Raw genomic sequence first — 17921 nt, forward strand, 5'->3', positions numbered from 1 at the left:
AATCAGATGGCTAGAAGGCTTCAAAAACCCTCGAGGTTGCTACTTGAAAAGCTCTTTTTCTGTAAAATATAAATAAGAAATTATTACAAGGTTTATATCCTCAATTTACATTCTTTTTTGCTTAAACTTAATTCTTGAATATATTACTTTTTATTAATATTTACAATTGCTTATAGTAATGTAATAATGTCACCTAAAAAACACCACAAAACTATCAAGTGGAAGAAGTGGTTTCTTTTTCCATCTCTTTGCGAAACTGAGTCACGGATACCAGACCATCCTGCTCTAGGGATTCCTTTTGCTCAACCATCAAACGTTCCCAGATAGCTTCAAAGACCTCTTTGGACATAATACTCTCGAATATACGCTCCATCTGGGCCTTGTCCCGCCGATAGTTGAAATCGCTTGGTGTCAGACCCATCTCTATAACGCAATTCGGCGTTATTATGTCACTGAGCTTGAAAATGGCATTGCGTCGGTATGGTCGATCCCCTACGGGTTTTTTAAACCGATCGCTGGTGAAAATCCTATAGGTTGTCTCCTTGTGGTACATGTTGTCTGGCACAATCCTAGTTTGCTCTACATCTGGTAGTTTTATTTGGATGGAGAGCAGCCGACAGAACTGGTCATAGTTTACCCTTTCCGTGGCACAACCCTCGTCAATGATCATTCGGAAGTGGGCCAATGTGGTGCGTATCTTGGCCTCATGGACTCGGATATTCAGTTTGTACATGGTCTGGAGTATAAGGGGCAGGGGCATGTGACCCGTGTTCTCCTTGTCGATCCTCTCCAGACTGGCCAACAAATCGGTCATGTCGAAATCATTCCGCTTGTGCAGGCTATCCCGCAGTTCGTTCAAATAGGAAAGAGCCTTATCCAGGGTGTCATCTAGCTCGCAGGGATTTATATTTTCTAAAAGCATTTTCGTGGTACATTTATCATGTTTACAAGTGCCAAAGTTGAGGTCAGGGACTTGATATAGGTATCTGAAGATCAAGAAGAGGAAAACTCTATTTTAAACTGTAAACTTTATTAATAAATAAATAAATAAATGCTATCATCAGATGATAGTGTAACTTAACTGGGTCAAATTTCCTTTAATCAGGTAATCAGGTTACTAAATCGCTAGTACTAACAAACAAATTTTTAAAAATAGTCTTGTCTATAAAGCTCATAATTTCTAGTCCTAAATGGGCCCACACTTGAGTAAATAAATAAGAACAAACTGAAGACAAGAGTGGATAGTAATTACTCGCTGACGTAGTGTTGTATCAGTTGTTATAAACCCACATTTTTGGCTAAGAACGATTTTGAATAATTAAAATCTTAAAAAAAAATGTCTATAATTTTATTTATATTTATAATTCTTTAATTTTATATTATTTTCTACTTACTTTTCATATTTTCTACCCAAAGGCGCTTGAGTACGTTGAACAAACTCCATCCAGGGCTTGTTGACCACCGTTAAGTGCTCGTCACTTGGTTCTAAACATTTTTTCATTACGGAACCACTGGGCTCTCCTCCTTGTAATATGCCAAAGGTTTCTTTAGGATTAAAGGGTTTTGTGTATCTAAAATAAAAAGCTATTAAAATTTGTGATAAAAATTTAAATCATAAAATAATAACATAAAAGAATTGCATACTTTCTGGCAAAACAGAATAAGTTATATCTTTTTAATTTAATTTGAAATATTATTCTTAAATATTTAAAAATATAAGAGAAGGTTTATTTCTATTTTTTGTGTCAGAAAAACATCTCAAAAACCATAAATAAACTTTTAAACCCACCCACGATTAATCTTCTCCGCTGGAAAATAATGATTATGACTGACAATGCGACCTCTATGGTACTCGGCATATTCCCGATGAACCTGCTCATCCGTCTTCCTTGGCATTATGGTGCTGTACAAGGATTCCGATGGTGGAAGCACTCGACCAAAGGTCTGACTCCAGTTGTTCACATGACTCGGCTTTGAGTGCGTGGCCATAATCTCTCCTATTTCGGCCGACTTGGTCGTAAAGTGTGTCTCCGTGGTGAGTATATCCTGGATGGTAGTATCTGTAAAGCATGGCGTACGTTTACCTATTGGCTCTGGCTTTTTCCGCCAACACTGCTCCTGCAAATGATTGCGGATAATATCCAAAGGATCCGCAGTGAACAGAAGTTCTCTGAAATTTGGTTCTCCTGGTAGAGACGGCAATCCCGCAGCCCTTTGGTTGCCATTCCTCTCGATATAGAGCCCTTTATTGGCCATTGTTTTTGTTAGTTTTTGTCTTTTTTGTGGTGTCAAGTGTTTAAATGTAAATGTTTTGTTGTTTGTGTGTTTTGTTTGGTTTAAAGATTATTTCGACACTTAAAGAAACATGTACTATATTTTTGAAAATTTATTGATTGAAGAATTATAGAATTTTAAAGGCTGATCCTTTAGCCCCTCCTGCGGGTCACAACCACGACGGTCTTGATGCACCTCTTGGGGTTCTTGCACTTCTTCTTGGGAATTCGAGTGTGGCACCAGTTGTTGCTTCTGTTGCACTTGATCTTGTTGGGGGAGGAGGTCGTGGTCGTGGTCGCGGTTGTAGCCGCAGTGGTTGTGGTTGTGGTCGTGGTGGCCGCTTCAGTGGTTGTGGTGGTTTGCGATGCAGCCAACTGGATGGCCAGGACAATGAGGATAGCCACAAAGAGGAACTTCATTTTAAATGCTGATTGCTGAGGGAAAACTGTTGCTGAAGTATTGAACGTTCGAGTGTTGTTATTAGCTCCAAGTAGGGGTACAGCTTTTATACCTAAAGATCAACTTCCGTTTTAATTGGGTTTGTAAACATTATAATCTTAGATTTCCGTAAGAATTAATGGAATAGCAAATACCCAAAAGTAAATATTTGTTAATCAAAGTTTAAAGTAAAGTAAACTTCAATGGGTTTTGTCAGCAAGTTATAACATTGAAGATTGATTCTTGATTCTTGTCATATTCTTGTTTATATAAAGACAATAATTTGGTAAATGTTGTTTTTGACTTGAGCTAGCAATTGGTGGAAAAAACTTATAGACCAATATTTGTTCACTACTTCAATAAAAAATCAAGAAATTAACTTAACTTTTAACAACTTGAAATATCTTCTCAAAGAAATAATTTATTACTCTATCAATAAATACTACATCTTATATATATTTTTTAAATTTATATTAATTATTGTTATTTTATTATATTTTATATTTTCCATTTATATTACTTTTTTTTTTGTTCCCTAAAAATTCTCCTTTGCCAGCTTTACTTCCTCTGAAAACTGTGTGACCGATGCCAGACCCTCTTGATCCTGCTTCTTGGCCATCAGGCTCTGCCAAATCACCTCGAATTCCTCCTTGGCGATGAGATTTCTAAAGACTTGTTCGATTTCCTTTTTAGGACGTAGCTGGGTGAAATCGCTGGCTTGCAGGCCACCCAAAGCATCGGTTTCCGGCGATAGGAGTTCCTTCATACCAGTCCTATCCTTTTCCACCTTGTGTCCTCGCGAAACCTTTTGCTGATTCTGAAGATCGGCACAAAACAACCGATAGGTGGTATCCAGGGAACCCACATCGGCATAAGTGGACACACTACCCATGGAGGGCAGTGGTTCCTTGCTGGAGAGAAGCTTGCAAAACTCTCGGTACTTCACTCGCTCACTGCAGAGCCCCTCATCAACGATCATTTGGTAATGGGACATCACAATTCGTATCTTTTGGGTCTCCAGGGAAATGCGGTAGCTACGCAGGATCTCCACGAGGCGAGCGATTGGCAGGAGACCCGTTAACTCCGGATCGCTACGCTCCATAATTGCAACCAGGCGGGGCAGGTGGATATCATCACGCTCTCGGAGCCGTATACGCTGAGCATTCAGGTGACTTAGGGCGTCCATTAGGCGATCGGTTCGCCCATTCGCAACGATGTTATAGATAACCGTCTTGACATCGCCAGTGCTGGGTGGAATCACACCAAAGGTGATGTCGGGAACCTCATAAAGATACCTTTTAGGGATAAAGAAAATGAAATTAAAAATATATATTTAAAAAATTGTTATATACTTTTTAATTTTCTTTCCCAAAGGAGCCACTGTGCGTTCCATAAAGTCCACTTGAGCCTTGCCAATAACTTTCACGTGGTTCTCACCCTCCGTCAGGCAGTTTTTCACCTTGAGTCCATGGTCACCTATTTTTTTGATTTCTCCGCAAGGATTATGCCGGTCAAAGGACTTGCTATATCTAAAAGAAAATATATTTTTATATAAATATTTTCTTTATAATTTATAAGACCTACTTGCGATTGATTTGCTCTGCTGGAAAATAATGATTGTGGCTAACAATACGCTGCTCATGGAACTCTTTAAACTCCTTACTAACCTGCTCTGGTGTCTTGGGTGGCATTACCAATGCATACAAGGATGTAGTAGGGGTCAGACTCGAAGGACAGCCAAAAGTCCGACTCATATTGGTCACACTCTCCGGTTTGGAGAAGGCTGGCTGGACTTCCCCTACTTTGGCCCTTTTGAAATACAGCTCCTCGAAGAACTCCTCCTTGAAGGAAGCAAAGCGAGACTTTTGCAGCTCCACGGTAAGCAGATCCTGTATACTATTGACCGGAATAACTGGTCCATCCGGGATATAGAACTTGGCACTACTCTGACCGCAGGAGTTGGCCCTCACCAGACTCTCGGCCAACTCCTCTGGATGAGCTATGTCCAGGCAATTGCGCATTGCTTTGCCGCCCTTGACACCCTGGGTGGACACTCCTGCTGTGGGTATATCTGCATTTCGATCTATAACTTGTGATTTGTGTACCTTCTTAAACATGTTTTGTGTAGTGTAGTGTTTAAGGTGTGTAGATATGTGTATAAGTGTTTTAGGAACAAACATTTCCTTGAGGTAATTCATTTGACAAATTAGAAAAAGACTAGCAACAGATTTTCAATAGAATAATCATCTTCCTCTTCACAAAAATCGTTGAAATTTTAAATAAATAAATAATTTCTTTAATTGGTCTTGCAAAATGAGTATGTTCACATGTCAAATAATTTATGGCTTAGCACTAGTTCAACTTTAGCTACGTCTTCTAGTCTATTGTACATTGTTCATTGCACTTTTATTTATCTTTCTCTAACTTTCCGCGGCAATGGCATTCTTATTTTTCTCAGTTCAGGGGGTGATTCTTGTGTATCACAAAGTCCCAGGTGTCCTTCCAGCGTAGTTCACGTACCTCATTGGTGGTCATCTTACGCGCTCCATAACTAAAAGGTATAAACTTGACGAAAATGGCCAAAACGGCCAAAAGCCACAAGCCAATGGCCAAGCGATAGCCTCGCACAATGTTGACTCCGCGTCCTGTGCAGATCAACCGAAGCAGATAATCCACATGTTCGATGACAAAGCACAAGAGGAGCAGCTTAAAGACAAAGGCTGGCAAGTAGTTGTGCAGAAAGAGAGTGCGATCCACAAAGAAGTACGGCAGGTAATGCATCAGGTAACCCACAAAGAAGGTGTCTCCAGCAATAAGAAAGCGCTGCCACTCTGATTCCGAGATATCAAAGCACAAACGTCGACGACGTATAGCATAGAAGGCAAGTAATACGGCGTAAAAGAAAAGCGCAGCAGTGGCCGAGTACCAGATGAGCACATTTCCCAGTAGATAAATTTGGGCACTGGACTCTGCGTCCAGCCAGTAGGCAATGCCCTTATCCATCAGCGGCCATTCGTGCGGCATAGAGCTGTACATGTGGGTAGGCACTGTCTTTGATTGGGTCAGCATCTTGGCCTGCAGCTCCAGTAACTTGGCCCAGAAGGTTAGCTGCGTCTTCTCCGTGGGTATCATTTCGGCGGTCATTAGCTGGCGTTCCCGCTCCCGGTGATCCTCAGCTGATAAAGTGGAATTCGATTAAAAAATACTCCTTATATATATTTCACTTTACTCACTCTGCGTATAGCGATGCTCCTCAACATTCCAAATGGTATCCTCCTGACTCTTCTCACGATCCGCCACCACTTCATGCTGATTAAAGCCCCATTCTGGTAATTGGCGACCCGTAAACTTCAGGGCCGCTCCAGTGGTCTCGTGTACAAGCCGGATCTCCGACTTGATGGCATGCCATCTGTTGCCCTCGGTGGCACGATTTAGGATCTCCACACGCCACAGTAGCTCGCCGGCCATTTTGATCTCATAGTCAATGTAACAGCTCACCTCCTGGCATTGTGGGGTCATTGGAGCAGCCACATCATGGGAATTCAGAGCCCTGCTTGTGATTCCATGCACCAACTGAATAACATCCCCGTGCCTTATAACATCTGGCTTGTTTCCCACTACCAGATTCTCCTTGTTGGGTCGTTTCACCAGCCACCAGTTGTTTACATCCTTGAAGGAGTAACAGGTGACCTGCTGCTGGTGCGAGGAGCCTCTCTTGTCCGGGTAACGCACTGGGTATACCGCTGCATGCGAGTGCAGCCAGCAGGTGCGTCCATGGGTGTGACGGAGGGTTATCTGGGATCCATGTACCACAGCCAACGGCTGGCCTCGGGTGATCGAGGCCAGACCGCCTTCCAGCGAAGCCTGAAAAGCGCTTGTCATGATACTGTCGTGTGGCCCTGCCTTGTAAAGTGCCAGGAAATGGGCGTAGAAGACGCCCACGTAAACTGCCAATGGTATGCCAACGAATATGAGTAGGCGACTCAAAGCGTGGAACCACAATTGACGATCTGAAGTAGGAAAAATTAATTAATTATTAAAAATTACATAAAATCCTAAAGAACACGCTGCGTATACGTAATATAAAAGACAGTGTTAAGTATACGCAACGTTGACAAGGAAGTTTTATAGTAAACTCCTCAACTTACTTGTTAATCGTGCATCAAACAGCAACTGCCACAGGTGTCGGCATAACAAATAGAAGGCCAATCCTAAAGCCAGGAAACCAATATACTTGATTGAACCCGCTGCTCCCAAGAGCACAGCTGCAGCCGCTCCACTGAGCACCCACTGAACACTTCCCAGGCGACATCGCTGAAAGCGAAGCAGACAGGCTATGCCCAGTGTGCTGCTCAGCAATAGCATCGATTCCATCAGCACAAAGCGGGATTGGGTCAGTAGTGAGTTATCCAGCACCACGAGCAGACCTCCAATGCCCGATGCCCAACGACTTAGCTTCGCCTCCTGCAGCAGTTTATAGACGGCGGGGGCGAGCAGGCTACCGCATAGAGCCGGTAAAAAACGGAACCAAAATATGGGCATTTGGGGCGAGTAGGGTGCTCCGATCCGGGGGAATGTGTAGTTGCCATCATAGCCAGCCAAGCTGACTAGGCCGGCGATCAGTTGTTTGCCGAGTGGAGGATGTTGGTCAAAAAAGAAAATGTTGCGCATGTACAACGAAATGTACTTCCCGTAATGAAGTTCATCGAAGCTGTGAAAGAAAAATAAATGTTACTCTTTATAAAATTTATTTAAAAAATGTTATATAAGGGGAAATGTATCTGATAATTATGTTAAAATAATATTCTGATGCAGAACTACTAATAGAACCTTATAAGAAGTTTGTATCTTTTTCTAATACCCTAAATTCTTCCTACTTAAACTTATATCATTATAGAAATTTTAAATATTTTAAACTTTTTTTGTATTTTTAATGTCGAAACATAATTTTATTAATTCCATTTGATGATCTTTCAAAACACAAAACAAGTTATTAAATTCAATCCATATTTGTCCCACAAAAGTATTTGCTAAATGTTATCGTCAATCAATATATACTAATTTTAACTCATTTTTAGTCATCATAAGAACTGCGTAAATAGCATTATCTTCAAAATATTATTCTGAAAGCATTAGGGTGCGGTTTAAGGCCAAAGTAAACTTGATCCCATGCCAAACTTGGTTACTGTGGATATTTCTAGTCAGACAAGATCTCGTCTAGCAACTTGATCTTCACGAGTTCCGTGTCTGATTATGATAAGAAATTAGGGAAAGCTGGCTGAGAAGAGTCACATCTGTAGAAAGATGAAATTTACTATTATGATCTCTTAATGGCAAAGAAGATGCATAATAATATTGACCTGTATTTCCAACTGCTTGTGAGAAAGAAATGTTAAGAGTTGAAGAAACTCTTTTCTTCTCTTTACAAAACATTTTAGTTAATAGCCCCATTTCTCTGTTTTTATACCCTGTATACAGGAATTCAAGGGGGTATATGGGATTCTTTAAAATCTTTTTTTATAATATAAACTCTTATCTTGATTCACGTGCAAACAGTTTATATAACTCTTACTACATTAAGTTCACTTTCCTTTCAAATGTTTTTTTTTTTTTTATATTATTATATTCACTTAATGGGTATTTAATAGCGACTACCTTATTATTTTGTTTATACTCACACAATGTGTGGCGGTGTTGCCAACTTGTAGAAACGCGTGCCGAAAGCCAAGAGAAATAGACCCCAACTAAAGAGATCGATGCTCAAGCTAACGGTAAATGGCGGTGTAGCTGCTGTTGTTTTTGTCTCTTTATCAGCTGCTCTGGCTGCTGCAGCAATGCTCTTGTGCTTTTTGTAGGAAGAACGCGAACGAGAAGGTGAACGTGAACGTGAGACCGAGCGCGAACGATCGGTGGTGGGCGAGGGGGAGGCTTGTTTTGGCGTCGGCGTCGGCGTTGGCGTCTGCGATGAATGCCGGCTGACGCTACCGCGCAGCGGCGCATTCAAATGGCAGTTGACGTCGACGCAGCAGTTGAGCAGCGTCAAACCACCGTTACAGCACACTGGTGAAGTTGAGTTTGCAGCTGCTGCTTGCTTTGTTGTTGTTGTTGGCGGTGGTGTTGCTGTCTTTGCCGAGTTTGTTGAACGGCTGCGAAAGTGAAGTCTTTCGTTTGGCTCGCTCAGATCGCTGCCCGGCGCCCATAGTTGTTGCTGTTGCTGCTGCTTCAACTTGGTCGTCTTGCGGCGCTGTGTAATCGTATTGGTGTAGGTGGCAGACATGGCGGCTTCCTCGATGGTGTTTTTATTATTGTTTTAACGTGCGATTTGCTCATCGGTATTTAGCGGGCATTTCTTCCTCGCATTGTTTTTTTCGGCTTCTTCTCTTCACTTTCACATATCAATTAGCGATCGAAAAACATACACAGACAAGCATGAGATAATCAAGCGATAATCAAGAAATCACTTCTTGTTTCTATTGTGTTTTGGTTTTGTTTTTTATTTTCGTTTCGTGGCAGCGCAGACTGCTAAAAAAAAGGTAAAGAAACCAGTTTTGCACTTTCTACAGTTGTTCACTTGTCCGGCCGCTTCCTCTTCCTTTTCTGTCCCTTCTTTGGCGATTTACATTTGCATACAAATGACGGACGGCGGCCAGCTGATGAAGAAAGTTTCGTTGCCGAAATATTCCCACAAATACACTCTCACACACACACACGGATATCGGATATAGTAGCGCTATATCTTTCGTTTTTTAAATCGGCAACCTGCACGGCTAAAGATCTCGCGACGCACTGACACAATGGCTCGCATGGAACCGCGATGGTTCACCTCTGCTGCTGCTGCTGCCTCCGCCGCTGCCAGTGGCGACTGCGCTGCTTGCGCCCGGAATGCGGTCCGGCTGCTGCGATTGGAGCCCTGTCTCTTTCCCTCGTTCTTTCCTCGGGCTCTTCGTCTGCCTTGATTCTTAACCCATTTCCCGTTTTGCCAGCAGAAGAGATGGCCTCAGTGATGCCAGGGGTTTTGAATGGGAAAGTAGCTAGATGAGGTTTATAAAAAGAAACCGAAAGATAAATGTTGATTAAATTTGTTGCGTAATTATATAGGCATTATTGCTATTTGATTAAGTCTTAACAAATAAGCTTGTAATATATGGCGAATACGTAATGTATGCGAATACGTAATATGTGCGAATACGTAATATATATTTCAAATATTGAATTAATTTTTTAATTAAAAAATTCTAGCATTTTAAAAATAAATTATTTTGAATAAGGCAGTTAAATGAATGATCTATTATTTTTTATATTTAATTAAATAACAATGTCAACATTTAAAATTAAAATAAGCTAGATCTTCATCACTACAAATGCATGCAAAAAGATCTCTCCCCTTCACGCTCTCTCTTCGCACCTTCAGCTTCACCTTTTCTCTTTATCTCCGCTGTGTGAGTATGTCGCCAAACGGATTCTGTAATGACAAAGAAAGACAACACCAACAATTAAACACCATTTATTGGCACTGTAAAGAGAAGTTGTTCGGTAGTTAGCGGCTCTGGGGGGACCGCATAAAGCACGCGTCACAGGTGGCGCAGAGATGGGGAACCTGTTCCCTTGATTTACGACCCATTCTTCGGACCTTACACCACCGATGGATGTATGTATGTGCCAGTGTACTCGCGTGACCTATTGGCCTTATTCATGGCATCGTTTTTAGTACTCCTCAGCGCGGCTTGAGACGGTTGTTGTTTGTGTCGATACATGACATCAGGTACTTTTATTCTGCGGCATTAGGTAAACGCTTTTGAACCGGTTTCACATAATAACCCGATTCCTTATCGGCCATAAGTTGGTGTCTTTTTCTTTCGACATTCTATATTTTATAAAGGAACTTGTTTACAAACAAGGAAAATAAGGATTTATATTATTTATAGAGGCTAAGCATTAATATGTAATCTATTTATGGGTTCCAAAAATAGTTTTATATATTTTGGTAGCCAAATATTGTTTTTGAAAAAAGAAATTTTGAATAATTTTCATTTTATTTAAAAGTAATAACAGTGCACTAATAAAAATAACAACTATAACCATAAACAATGTTAATGAGATGAGTTCACAGGGTCAGGTATTAGGGAAGCCAGGTCAGTATCGTATGGGTTCTTTAATAGAATTAACCGCTGCGGTTCTTGCGATTCCTGTTGCGACGGGTCTTCGTGATCTTCTTGGGGCGATGGATCTTCCGCTTGTAGTGGATTACGTGCTTCTTCTTGCCCGGCGAGGAAGAGGATGAGGACTCTGTGGTGGTAGTGGTGCTGTCCGAGGAGGAGGCCGTAGTGGTTGTGGTGGTGTCCGAGGACGAAGAGGCTGCCGTGGTGGTGGTGGTGCCAGAAGAAGTGGCTTCCGTGGTGGTCGTGGAACTGGCCGCACTGGAGAGGCTCACCAGGACACAGGCCAAGGAGGCTAGCAGGAGCAGAGCGCAGGTGAACTTCATGTTAATGGTTTGATAGTTGGATGGGATCAACTGATGCTGTTTTGGATCGAAACTGGCACTATTTATACCTCTCAACGGATCTGGGTTTATCCACAACAGCGTGAGAACCTTTCCTTGTCACAATGCCAGATGATCCATATTGTCTATCCAAACTAACGAAAACCGGGCTAATCAAATAACAATTGGCGAAAAACTATGCCTACCACAAGACAGTTGTTCAAACATTGAAGATATTTATTTTTGGAAGTACAATGTGGCTGGAGCCATGTGGAGGCTATTTTGATGTTTCAGCTGTTGATATTTATACACGAAATTTCTATTATTATTAGAACTTTGCGAATGCAATGTCACAAGGAATAAAATTTAAAAATAAATTTAATTATATTTAGAGAAGCTTTATATTAAATCAAGGCACGCAAAGAAAATAAGTGTACTGTATTAATGCTTAAGTCAGCAGACAGCGATTTTTAAACACAATTTTATATATAGAAACACTACAATATGAACATTTTAAATGTAGTAAAATAGATATATGTATGTTAATAAAAATATATCGTTTATATAATTAACAATGGTTAAGTTTTAGATATTCAAGTATCTTTTTATACCACGCGAAAAACTATAAAGATAATCATTTCAACGTAGAGTCTGGTTAGTCCTATGGCGTTTTTTTTTATTTGCTATAAAATAGGCCTATTAGTTTAGCCTAGTTTTATAGTTAGGCTTGGCGACGTAGATCATCATCTTTCCCACGCTGATATGAATAAGCCCAGTTCAGTGAGGTATTTGCTCAGCCTTTCCTCCCCAGAGGTATAAATAGTGCCTGTTGCGATCCAGAACAGTATCAGTTGATCCCATCCAACTATCAAACCAATAGACATGAAGTACACCTGCGCACTGCTCCTGCTAGCCTCCGTGGCCTGTGTCCTGGTGAGCCTCTCCAGTGCGGCCAGTTCCACGACCACCACGGAAGCCACTTCTTCTGGCACCACCACCACCACGGCAGCCTCTTCGTCCTCGGACACCACCACAACCACTACGGCCTCCTCCTCGGACAGCACCACTACCACCACAGAGGCCTCATCCTCTTCGTCGTCGGGCAAGAAGAAGCACGTAATCCACTACAAGCGGAAGATCCATCGCCCCAATAAGATCACCAAGACCCGTCGCAACAGGAATCGCAAGAATCGCAGTGGTTAAAAAAAACTCTTAAAAAGATTACTGATTCCGACCCGATTTTTCCAATTTTTGACTTTGTGAATAACTCTTTAATAATTATATTTAATATTTATCGTAATTAATGTATAATATATATAAAGCATAAAATGAATAAAAAATTATTTAAAAGAAAGAAAGAAAGTTTACTTTGGGAAGCCAAAATTTGTTTACACTTGCAGCTTGCAATTGGATTAGGAGGCCAAAAATTGATTAATTTTAATTTGGAAAGCTTTTTTTGTGCTTAAAAAGAATACATATATAAAAGAATTTATTTCGACATTACTTAAAATTCTGCAACTACATAACATCTTTATTTTATGTTAAAGCGACTTGCAACTCTCCACTTTTACCCACCTTTCTCTCTGTCTCTACAGAATGTTAATACAGGTCTCCACTGTTGCTAACAGGCTTCTGTTAAGTTAGCCCCCAGAAAAGTCCAATGATAGAGAGAGACAGTTTAAAATCGAGCAAACGAGAGGGCATGAGAGCCGTATAGATAGAGAGCAAAAGTCAGAATCCGGGGGGTTCGAGTCCGAGTTCAACCGAAAGGCGAGGATAAAGCGGGAGAGGAGTTCAGGGGGGTGTCGCTCTGTGGTTTGGGGGAGTGTCTGCTGCTCCACTGCAGCTTGGCGCCCTCGGAGTGCAGGACGATGACGACCGAGCAGACCCAGGGACCGACCCCACCCAAGGATCCGCCAGTTGAGCGGGGAGGAAATCTGCCTACAGCCGGGGTCCTTGCAACTGCAACAATAAACGGGGCTGAGATGCGGCAAGGCTGCTGCTCTGCTGGCGGCGGATTGGTTGCCGGGCTTAGCGGTGTGGCTGTGAGTCCTTCTGCCGAGCACCCACCCACACCATGGCTATTCCACACCCTTCCCCAGAGCTCGCCTCGCGGCCTGCACAAGTGCAAGGATTGCGTCGCCACTGTTTGGCTTTTGCAGGGAGAAAAAAAACTAGGGAATAAAATGGGGAAGTTTAAAATGAAAAATGAAAATAAAAATAATTTAGGAAAATTTCTTCTAAAAGTTTTTCTTATTTTTTGAAAGCCTCTAAAATTTCTGGAAACCTCTAAAATTTTCTATGAGTGTCTACGGATTTCTGATATTATTTTTTTTCAGTGTTTAGTTGTTCCTGCTTCCTGCTTCCTCCCGCTATTTCTGTTTCGGTTTCTGTGCCTGCATCGTTGCAGCATCGCTGTTGCTGTTGTGTCTCGCTTCCGCCGGCTGGAAAGGGATTGGAATGAGATGGAAAGGGGATGGAAAGGGGCTGGAATGGGTTGGCTCGTGGGGGCTCGTTCGTTGATTGGGTGGGGGATGGTGGTGGTTAGGTGTACGGATGGACTGAGGGTGGCTGGTGTGCCTGCCTGCCTGACTGCCGTGTGCCACTTTGGCCATGTTCGTGGCCGTGGCCGTGGCCTCGACTCATGCGCTCGTTCTCATTTCTCCCTGCAGCTTCACAATTCAACTCCAGCCAAGGCCAAGCCGGCAGAGGACGACGACGTCGCCGGCGATAATGTGGCACAATGACATTGCCATTGAACTAGGTCGAGGACGTGTTCCCTTTTGGCCACCGTCACCGCTGCCGTTTGTTTGGTTAATGTTTGCCTCCATCTTGGTTGCCTGTTTCTCGTGGGTGGGTGGTGGCGGGATTTGGTGCCAGTGGCCGTGGTTTAAGTTGAGGTTGAGGTGCTGCTACCAAACGGGCTTCTGTCTTCCGTGGAGAAATGTGCGAAATGTGACTGTGGCACATGCAGAGATGGAGGATGGTATGGTATTGTTATGGAGTGGAATAAGCGGTTATTAACTTGGTTAATAAGATTTCAGATTTGATTGGAACTTGTTTATATTAATTCTTGTTTCTTAAAGTAAAATAACATTTAGGGAAATAAAATTTGCCATTTTCAGGAAAGGCTTCGAGGGAGGACCTGCACTTTGAAAGCTAAAATAGTCGTTTTTAAGACTTTAGAGACTTTAATTATGCTAAAATATATACAAAAAAATGTTAAGTAACGTTTTCCAGATTTTTTTTAAATTTGATAGGAGTTAAACAACTAATTTTATTTAAGGGAACTACAGAAATATAGCATATTTAATCCCTTCATTTAGGAAAGTTGACTTCTAGCTTTTTCCTAGAATTAATCCTGAACTATTTCTTTATATTTTGTATAGGAATTAATTTTATATTATTTTTGTTATTCATCATATAATTTGTATATTAAATATAGTGTTTTTTAATTATTTATAATTTTATTTAACTAAAACGCATCCCTAAAACTTTTCTACCAACTAAGAAACATAAAATATTAGTATAATTCCTCTCCTTCCTATCAGTTTTTTTAGAAGAATTAACAAATCAATACTTAAGCAACAATTTAATTGAAAATATAACTTCACTAAATCAATGAAGATTTATTCATTATTTATTTAATTAAAAATGCATTGATGACATCTAAGAAGTGATTTCCTAATCATCATTTTTCCCTTTGAGCAACTCAATTCAGCATCTTTTGGTCGTGCAGAAAGATAATGGCATTAGGCTCAATTGCCAACCAAATGTGGCCAAGGATTAATGGAATTTTGCCAAAAATAAAGCCCACAAAGATGACTGGCAATCAATTAAAATGCATAGACTGCAGTCAGAGAGTCTAATGAAAGCTTTCATTCTTCTTCGACGATGTCCAGACATCCATCCAGTTTCATCTGCTGTCTGTTCCCTGGGAATCGAGTGTCGGGGGGTGGCGACTACTATTATGGATGTGTCTGCGCTTTGTCTAAGTTCTTGTTTTTGGTTTGGGAAACGAGTTTTATTTATTTTAATTTAAATGAAATTTATTTTATACACACACATACGCCCCACACAAATGCTGTGTTTTTTTTGAACGGCTAGTCAAAAGCTAAGGGTTGATTTTGTACATTTTATATATGCACATGGATTATGCACCCACACACACACACACATACGCACCCACGTTTGAGCCACACTTTTGTATTTATATGTACATTCAGGTGGACCTTTGTGAGTTTAAATTAGAAAATATTTCACTTTTTAAGAGGAAAAGTTATATTGAACTTAACAAAAATGGTTTAAAATTACTCATACGCCAGGTGTGACGGGTAAAAGTTTTTAGGATTATTTTCTTATGATATTTGTTAAAGATTTTAAGAGAGTCTACGCTTTTTAAACTAGTATTCTTATTAATAAGGCATTTTAAAAAGTTATTGAATGAAATAGCATAATAATCACGTATACGCCAGGTATGACAGACTATTTTCTTTGAAAAAGTGTAAACTTCTGACAACATCTATTAAAAATATTATAAAATTATTCTTAAAACATTAAGTAATTAGTATTAGGTTCTTAATTAAAATATATTTTGTATAAGATGTTTAACAAATTTATTAAAAATAATAACATATCATTTAAAAATTATGGAAAACTTGTTAAAGATTTTCGGAAGATTTTCAAATAGTATTTTTGTCTAATTTTATTAAAGATCTTCTGGTTTTCTAATAGTTCTTATATTAATATTAATTTAATATTAATAATAATAATATAATAAATTATTTAGTTCAAATACTTCCCCTTAATACCCGGTCCACCCTAATAGACATATTCCATATAGAAAATGCAACTAAAATGTTTCACATGCAGTTTGTTTTTGCTGTTTTATGGCCAGTGTCTGGCCTGCATGCAGCACCCACATGCATCCTTTACTCAACCCACTCTCCCCACTCCCCCTTGCCACCGAATGGCCTTTGCGGCAGACGAGAGACTGCAGTTGCAGTTGTTGCAACAACATTTGTTGCTGTTGTTGTTGCTGCCTGCAGTCTGGCAAAATTTTTGCCATTTGATTGCATTTTCCTGGGCGGCGTTTTTGTGTGTAGAGCAGAGTTTGTTGCACTTCGCCATGAAGTTAGGTAGGTGATGCCAGCACACACACGCACACACACGCACACACTCGATGCAGAAAAACGCAGTCATACACACACACACACTGACAAATCCGGATAGGCCTTAGGATACTACAATACTTCTACATACGAATTTGCACAGGACATACAAACAATTGCAGTTGTGTCTGTGCGTTTATGTAAAAGTGTTTTTTTTATTATATAAATCTCTATACATATTTTATAATATATGTATACATAAAATGCCCATTTTTTAGTTTGGTTTTGCTTGCAGTCGTCTGCTAAAAATAATAACAAAATGGCCGGCCGGCCTGCTTGCCTGCCTGCCGGTACAGTTGTGCGCAAAACATCTCCTTTGGCTTTGGTTTTATAAATATATATGCATCTAGCAATCAGGACTTTGAACAAGTAACATACATTTGGGACAGCTTCAGACTTAGGGGGTTTGTAGCCTATTCCCAAGGAGGTGGCAGACACCAAGAACACCAAGGAACCCCTATGGGGTGCCTCTATTCCCTAGGCTTCTAAGTACAGTCAAACTTCTGTAGGTAAAACTATAACTGGGAAAATATTATAATCTAATCTTTAAGCTTAGCTTGTAGTACTTGTAGTTTTATTAAAGATGTTTCTTATTTGTAGAAACTAGTTAAGATATTTAACTCCACATAAAAAACTAAACTATAACTAAATATTAAAACAAAGCCTAGAAAAACCTTTATTTCAACAGAATTTAAAACCCTAGAGATCCCTTAAACCCCTTTTATACAGATTTCAAAGGTGTTTACTCAAGTATTTTAACTGTAACCTAACAAGAGCCCCAAAACTGTGAATGCTTTTTTACGCGTAACACACAAACACATACCTAACAGGGGGACATACGAAACCGTATGGACCGCAGGGCGTATGAGTTCTCCTGTAGGAGTCCCTCTGCCTTTCTGCCAACAACTAACAACTCCCCACATTCGGCCAACAGCCGAGTGGTTTGTTTAGAATTTTAGATTTTAGCGCGTTTTAGAATTTTATGAATGAATTTTTGGCGCTCGGCAGAGCACCCCATCTGTAGGGGGGCCATGGTCCCTCTACCTACCAACCAACCAACCAAAAAGTCCCGTCCACTCCGATTCGTTTGGCTCGGATTCACTTTTAGTTTTTGGTTAGTTTTCGGTTCCCCATTTTGCTCTATTCGGAGGGGTGTCGGTTGTGACCTTGCTGGGGTGTTCCGGTGTTGTTTAGATTTAGTTTCTATTGGGCTGCACTTCAGTTGGTCAATTTTTGCAGTTGGCACAAATCTGTACAGACACAAACACATGTGGACAAGTGCCCGTAGCCCTTAGACAAAAGTCGGTCCTGTGCCCCTGTTTTTTTTTTTTTATTATTTCTTTGCACATAAAGGTATTGATTTTATGGAAATTGTCTGGAAATCGAGACTTTAAAATGATTGTAAAATATTAGGAGGTTTGTTTTATGAACAATAACACTTGCCGTGAGTTAATAGAATTTAAAATTTTGAATTAAATTGCGAATAAAGTGAGCTACTACTTAATAGAAGATAAATTAGAAAAAAATTAATAAAAATTATAATAATAATAAAAATACTT

At 40.4% G+C, this 17921-nt stretch overlaps 6 protein-coding genes across 7 annotated transcripts; 1 reads left to right on the forward strand and 5 right to left on the reverse strand.

Annotated features, from left to right (window-relative positions):
- Window positions 1–127: 127 nt before the first annotated feature.
- Window positions 128–2353, reverse strand: LOC108073783 (EF-hand domain-containing family member B). 2 transcript variants are annotated; one of them, XM_017165549.3, is made up of 3 exons: window positions 1790–2353; window positions 1395–1571; window positions 128–986 (listed from the first exon to the last, which is right to left on the reverse strand). In XM_017165549.3, the coding sequence occupies exons 1-3, from the start codon at window positions 2254–2256 to the stop codon at window positions 215–217; spliced, it is 1416 nt and encodes a 471-aa protein (XP_017021038.1). In that variant the 5' UTR covers window positions 2257–2353; the 3' UTR covers window positions 128–214. The 2 variants fall into 2 exon arrangements, with proteins under 2 accessions (XP_017021038.1, XP_070141263.1); XM_070285162.1 differs by having other exon boundaries at window positions 1395–1584; window positions 1790–1926.
- Window positions 2354–2422: 69 nt separating this feature from the next.
- LOC121503158 (integumentary mucin C.1-like) lies at window positions 2423–2746 on the reverse strand. Its single transcript, XM_041777340.2, has one exon. It carries the CDS (start codon window positions 2691–2693, stop codon window positions 2427–2429), a length of 267 nt encoding a protein of 88 aa, XP_041633274.1. The 5' UTR covers window positions 2694–2746; the 3' UTR covers window positions 2423–2426.
- Window positions 2747–3168: 422 nt separating this feature from the next.
- On the reverse strand, window positions 3169–4899 carry LOC108073875 (EF-hand domain-containing family member B). The gene is made up of 3 exons (XM_017165661.3): window positions 4297–4899; window positions 4065–4241; window positions 3169–4007 (listed from the first exon to the last, which is right to left on the reverse strand). Exons 1-3 carry the CDS (start codon window positions 4890–4892, stop codon window positions 3248–3250), a joined length of 1533 nt encoding a protein of 510 aa, XP_017021150.3. The 5' UTR covers window positions 4893–4899; the 3' UTR covers window positions 3169–3247.
- A 126-nt stretch (window positions 4900–5025) lies between these two features.
- rt (Protein O-mannosyltransferase rt) lies at window positions 5026–9486 on the reverse strand. The gene is made up of 4 exons (XM_017165883.2): window positions 8391–9486; window positions 6861–7423; window positions 5946–6722; window positions 5026–5888 (listed from the first exon to the last, which is right to left on the reverse strand). The coding sequence occupies exons 1-4, from the start codon at window positions 8987–8989 to the stop codon at window positions 5167–5169; spliced, it is 2661 nt and encodes an 886-aa protein (XP_017021372.1). The 5' UTR covers window positions 8990–9486; the 3' UTR covers window positions 5026–5166.
- Window positions 9487–10858: 1372 nt separating this feature from the next.
- On the reverse strand, window positions 10859–11211 carry LOC108073912 (protein new-glue 1-like). The gene has a single exon (XM_017165708.2). The coding sequence runs from the start codon at window positions 11192–11194 to the stop codon at window positions 10874–10876; it is 321 nt and encodes a 106-aa protein (XP_017021197.1). The 5' UTR covers window positions 11195–11211; the 3' UTR covers window positions 10859–10873.
- Window positions 11212–12055: 844 nt separating this feature from the next.
- LOC108073908 (protein new-glue 1-like) lies at window positions 12056–12394 on the forward strand. Its single transcript, XM_017165704.2, has one exon. It carries the CDS (start codon window positions 12074–12076, stop codon window positions 12392–12394), a length of 321 nt encoding a protein of 106 aa, XP_017021193.1. The 5' UTR covers window positions 12056–12073.
- Window positions 12395–17921: the final 5527 nt, after the last annotated feature.

The sequence above is a fragment of the Drosophila kikkawai genome, chromosome 3L (genome assembly GCF_030179895.1).
Source record: "Drosophila kikkawai strain 14028-0561.14 chromosome 3L, DkikHiC1v2, whole genome shotgun sequence".
NCBI classification, from domain to species: Eukaryota; Metazoa; Arthropoda; class Insecta; order Diptera; family Drosophilidae; genus Drosophila; species Drosophila kikkawai.

What these genes read in the sequence shown, in the direction of transcription:
- LOC108073783 (XM_017165549.3), bottom strand. Translation starts at nt 2,256, where the DNA reads ATGGCCAATAAAGGGCTCTATATCGAGAGGAATGGCAACCAAAGGGCT. An exon ending in GCGGAGAAGATTAATCGTGG is followed by an intron (nt 1,572 to 1,789) that starts GTGGGTTTAAAA and finishes TTTTTATTTTAG; the next exon opens with ATACACAAAACCCTTTAATC. An exon ending in TTGGGTAGAAAATATGAAAA is followed by an intron (nt 987 to 1,394) that starts GTAAGTAGAAAA and finishes CTTGATCTTCAG; the next exon opens with ATACCTATATCAAGTCCCTG.
- LOC121503158 (XM_041777340.2), bottom strand. Translation starts at nt 2,693, where the DNA reads ATGAAGTTCCTCTTTGTGGCTATCCTCATTGTCCTGGCCATCCAGTTG.
- LOC108073875 (XM_017165661.3), bottom strand. Translation starts at nt 4,892, where the DNA reads ATGTTTGTTCCTAAAACACTTATACACATATCTACACACCTTAAACAC. An exon ending in GCAGAGCAAATCAATCGCAA is followed by an intron (nt 4,242 to 4,296) that starts GTAGGTCTTATA and finishes ATTTTCTTTTAG; the next exon opens with ATATAGCAAGTCCTTTGACC. An exon ending in TTGGGAAAGAAAATTAAAAA is followed by an intron (nt 4,008 to 4,064) that starts GTATATAACAAT and finishes TATCCCTAAAAG; the next exon opens with GTATCTTTATGAGGTTCCCG.
- rt (XM_017165883.2), bottom strand. Translation starts at nt 8,989, where the DNA reads ATGTCTGCCACCTACACCAATACGATTACACAGCGCCGCAAGACGACC. An exon ending in GCAACACCGCCACACATTGT is followed by an intron (nt 7,424 to 8,390) that starts GTGAGTATAAAC and finishes TTTCTTTCACAG; the next exon opens with CTTCGATGAACTTCATTACG. An exon ending in GTTTGATGCACGATTAACAA is followed by an intron (nt 6,723 to 6,860) that starts GTAAGTTGAGGA and finishes TTCCTACTTCAG; the next exon opens with ATCGTCAATTGTGGTTCCAC.
- LOC108073912 (XM_017165708.2), bottom strand. Translation starts at nt 11,194, where the DNA reads ATGAAGTTCACCTGCGCTCTGCTCCTGCTAGCCTCCTTGGCCTGTGTC.
- LOC108073908 (XM_017165704.2), top strand. Translation starts at nt 12,074, where the DNA reads ATGAAGTACACCTGCGCACTGCTCCTGCTAGCCTCCGTGGCCTGTGTC.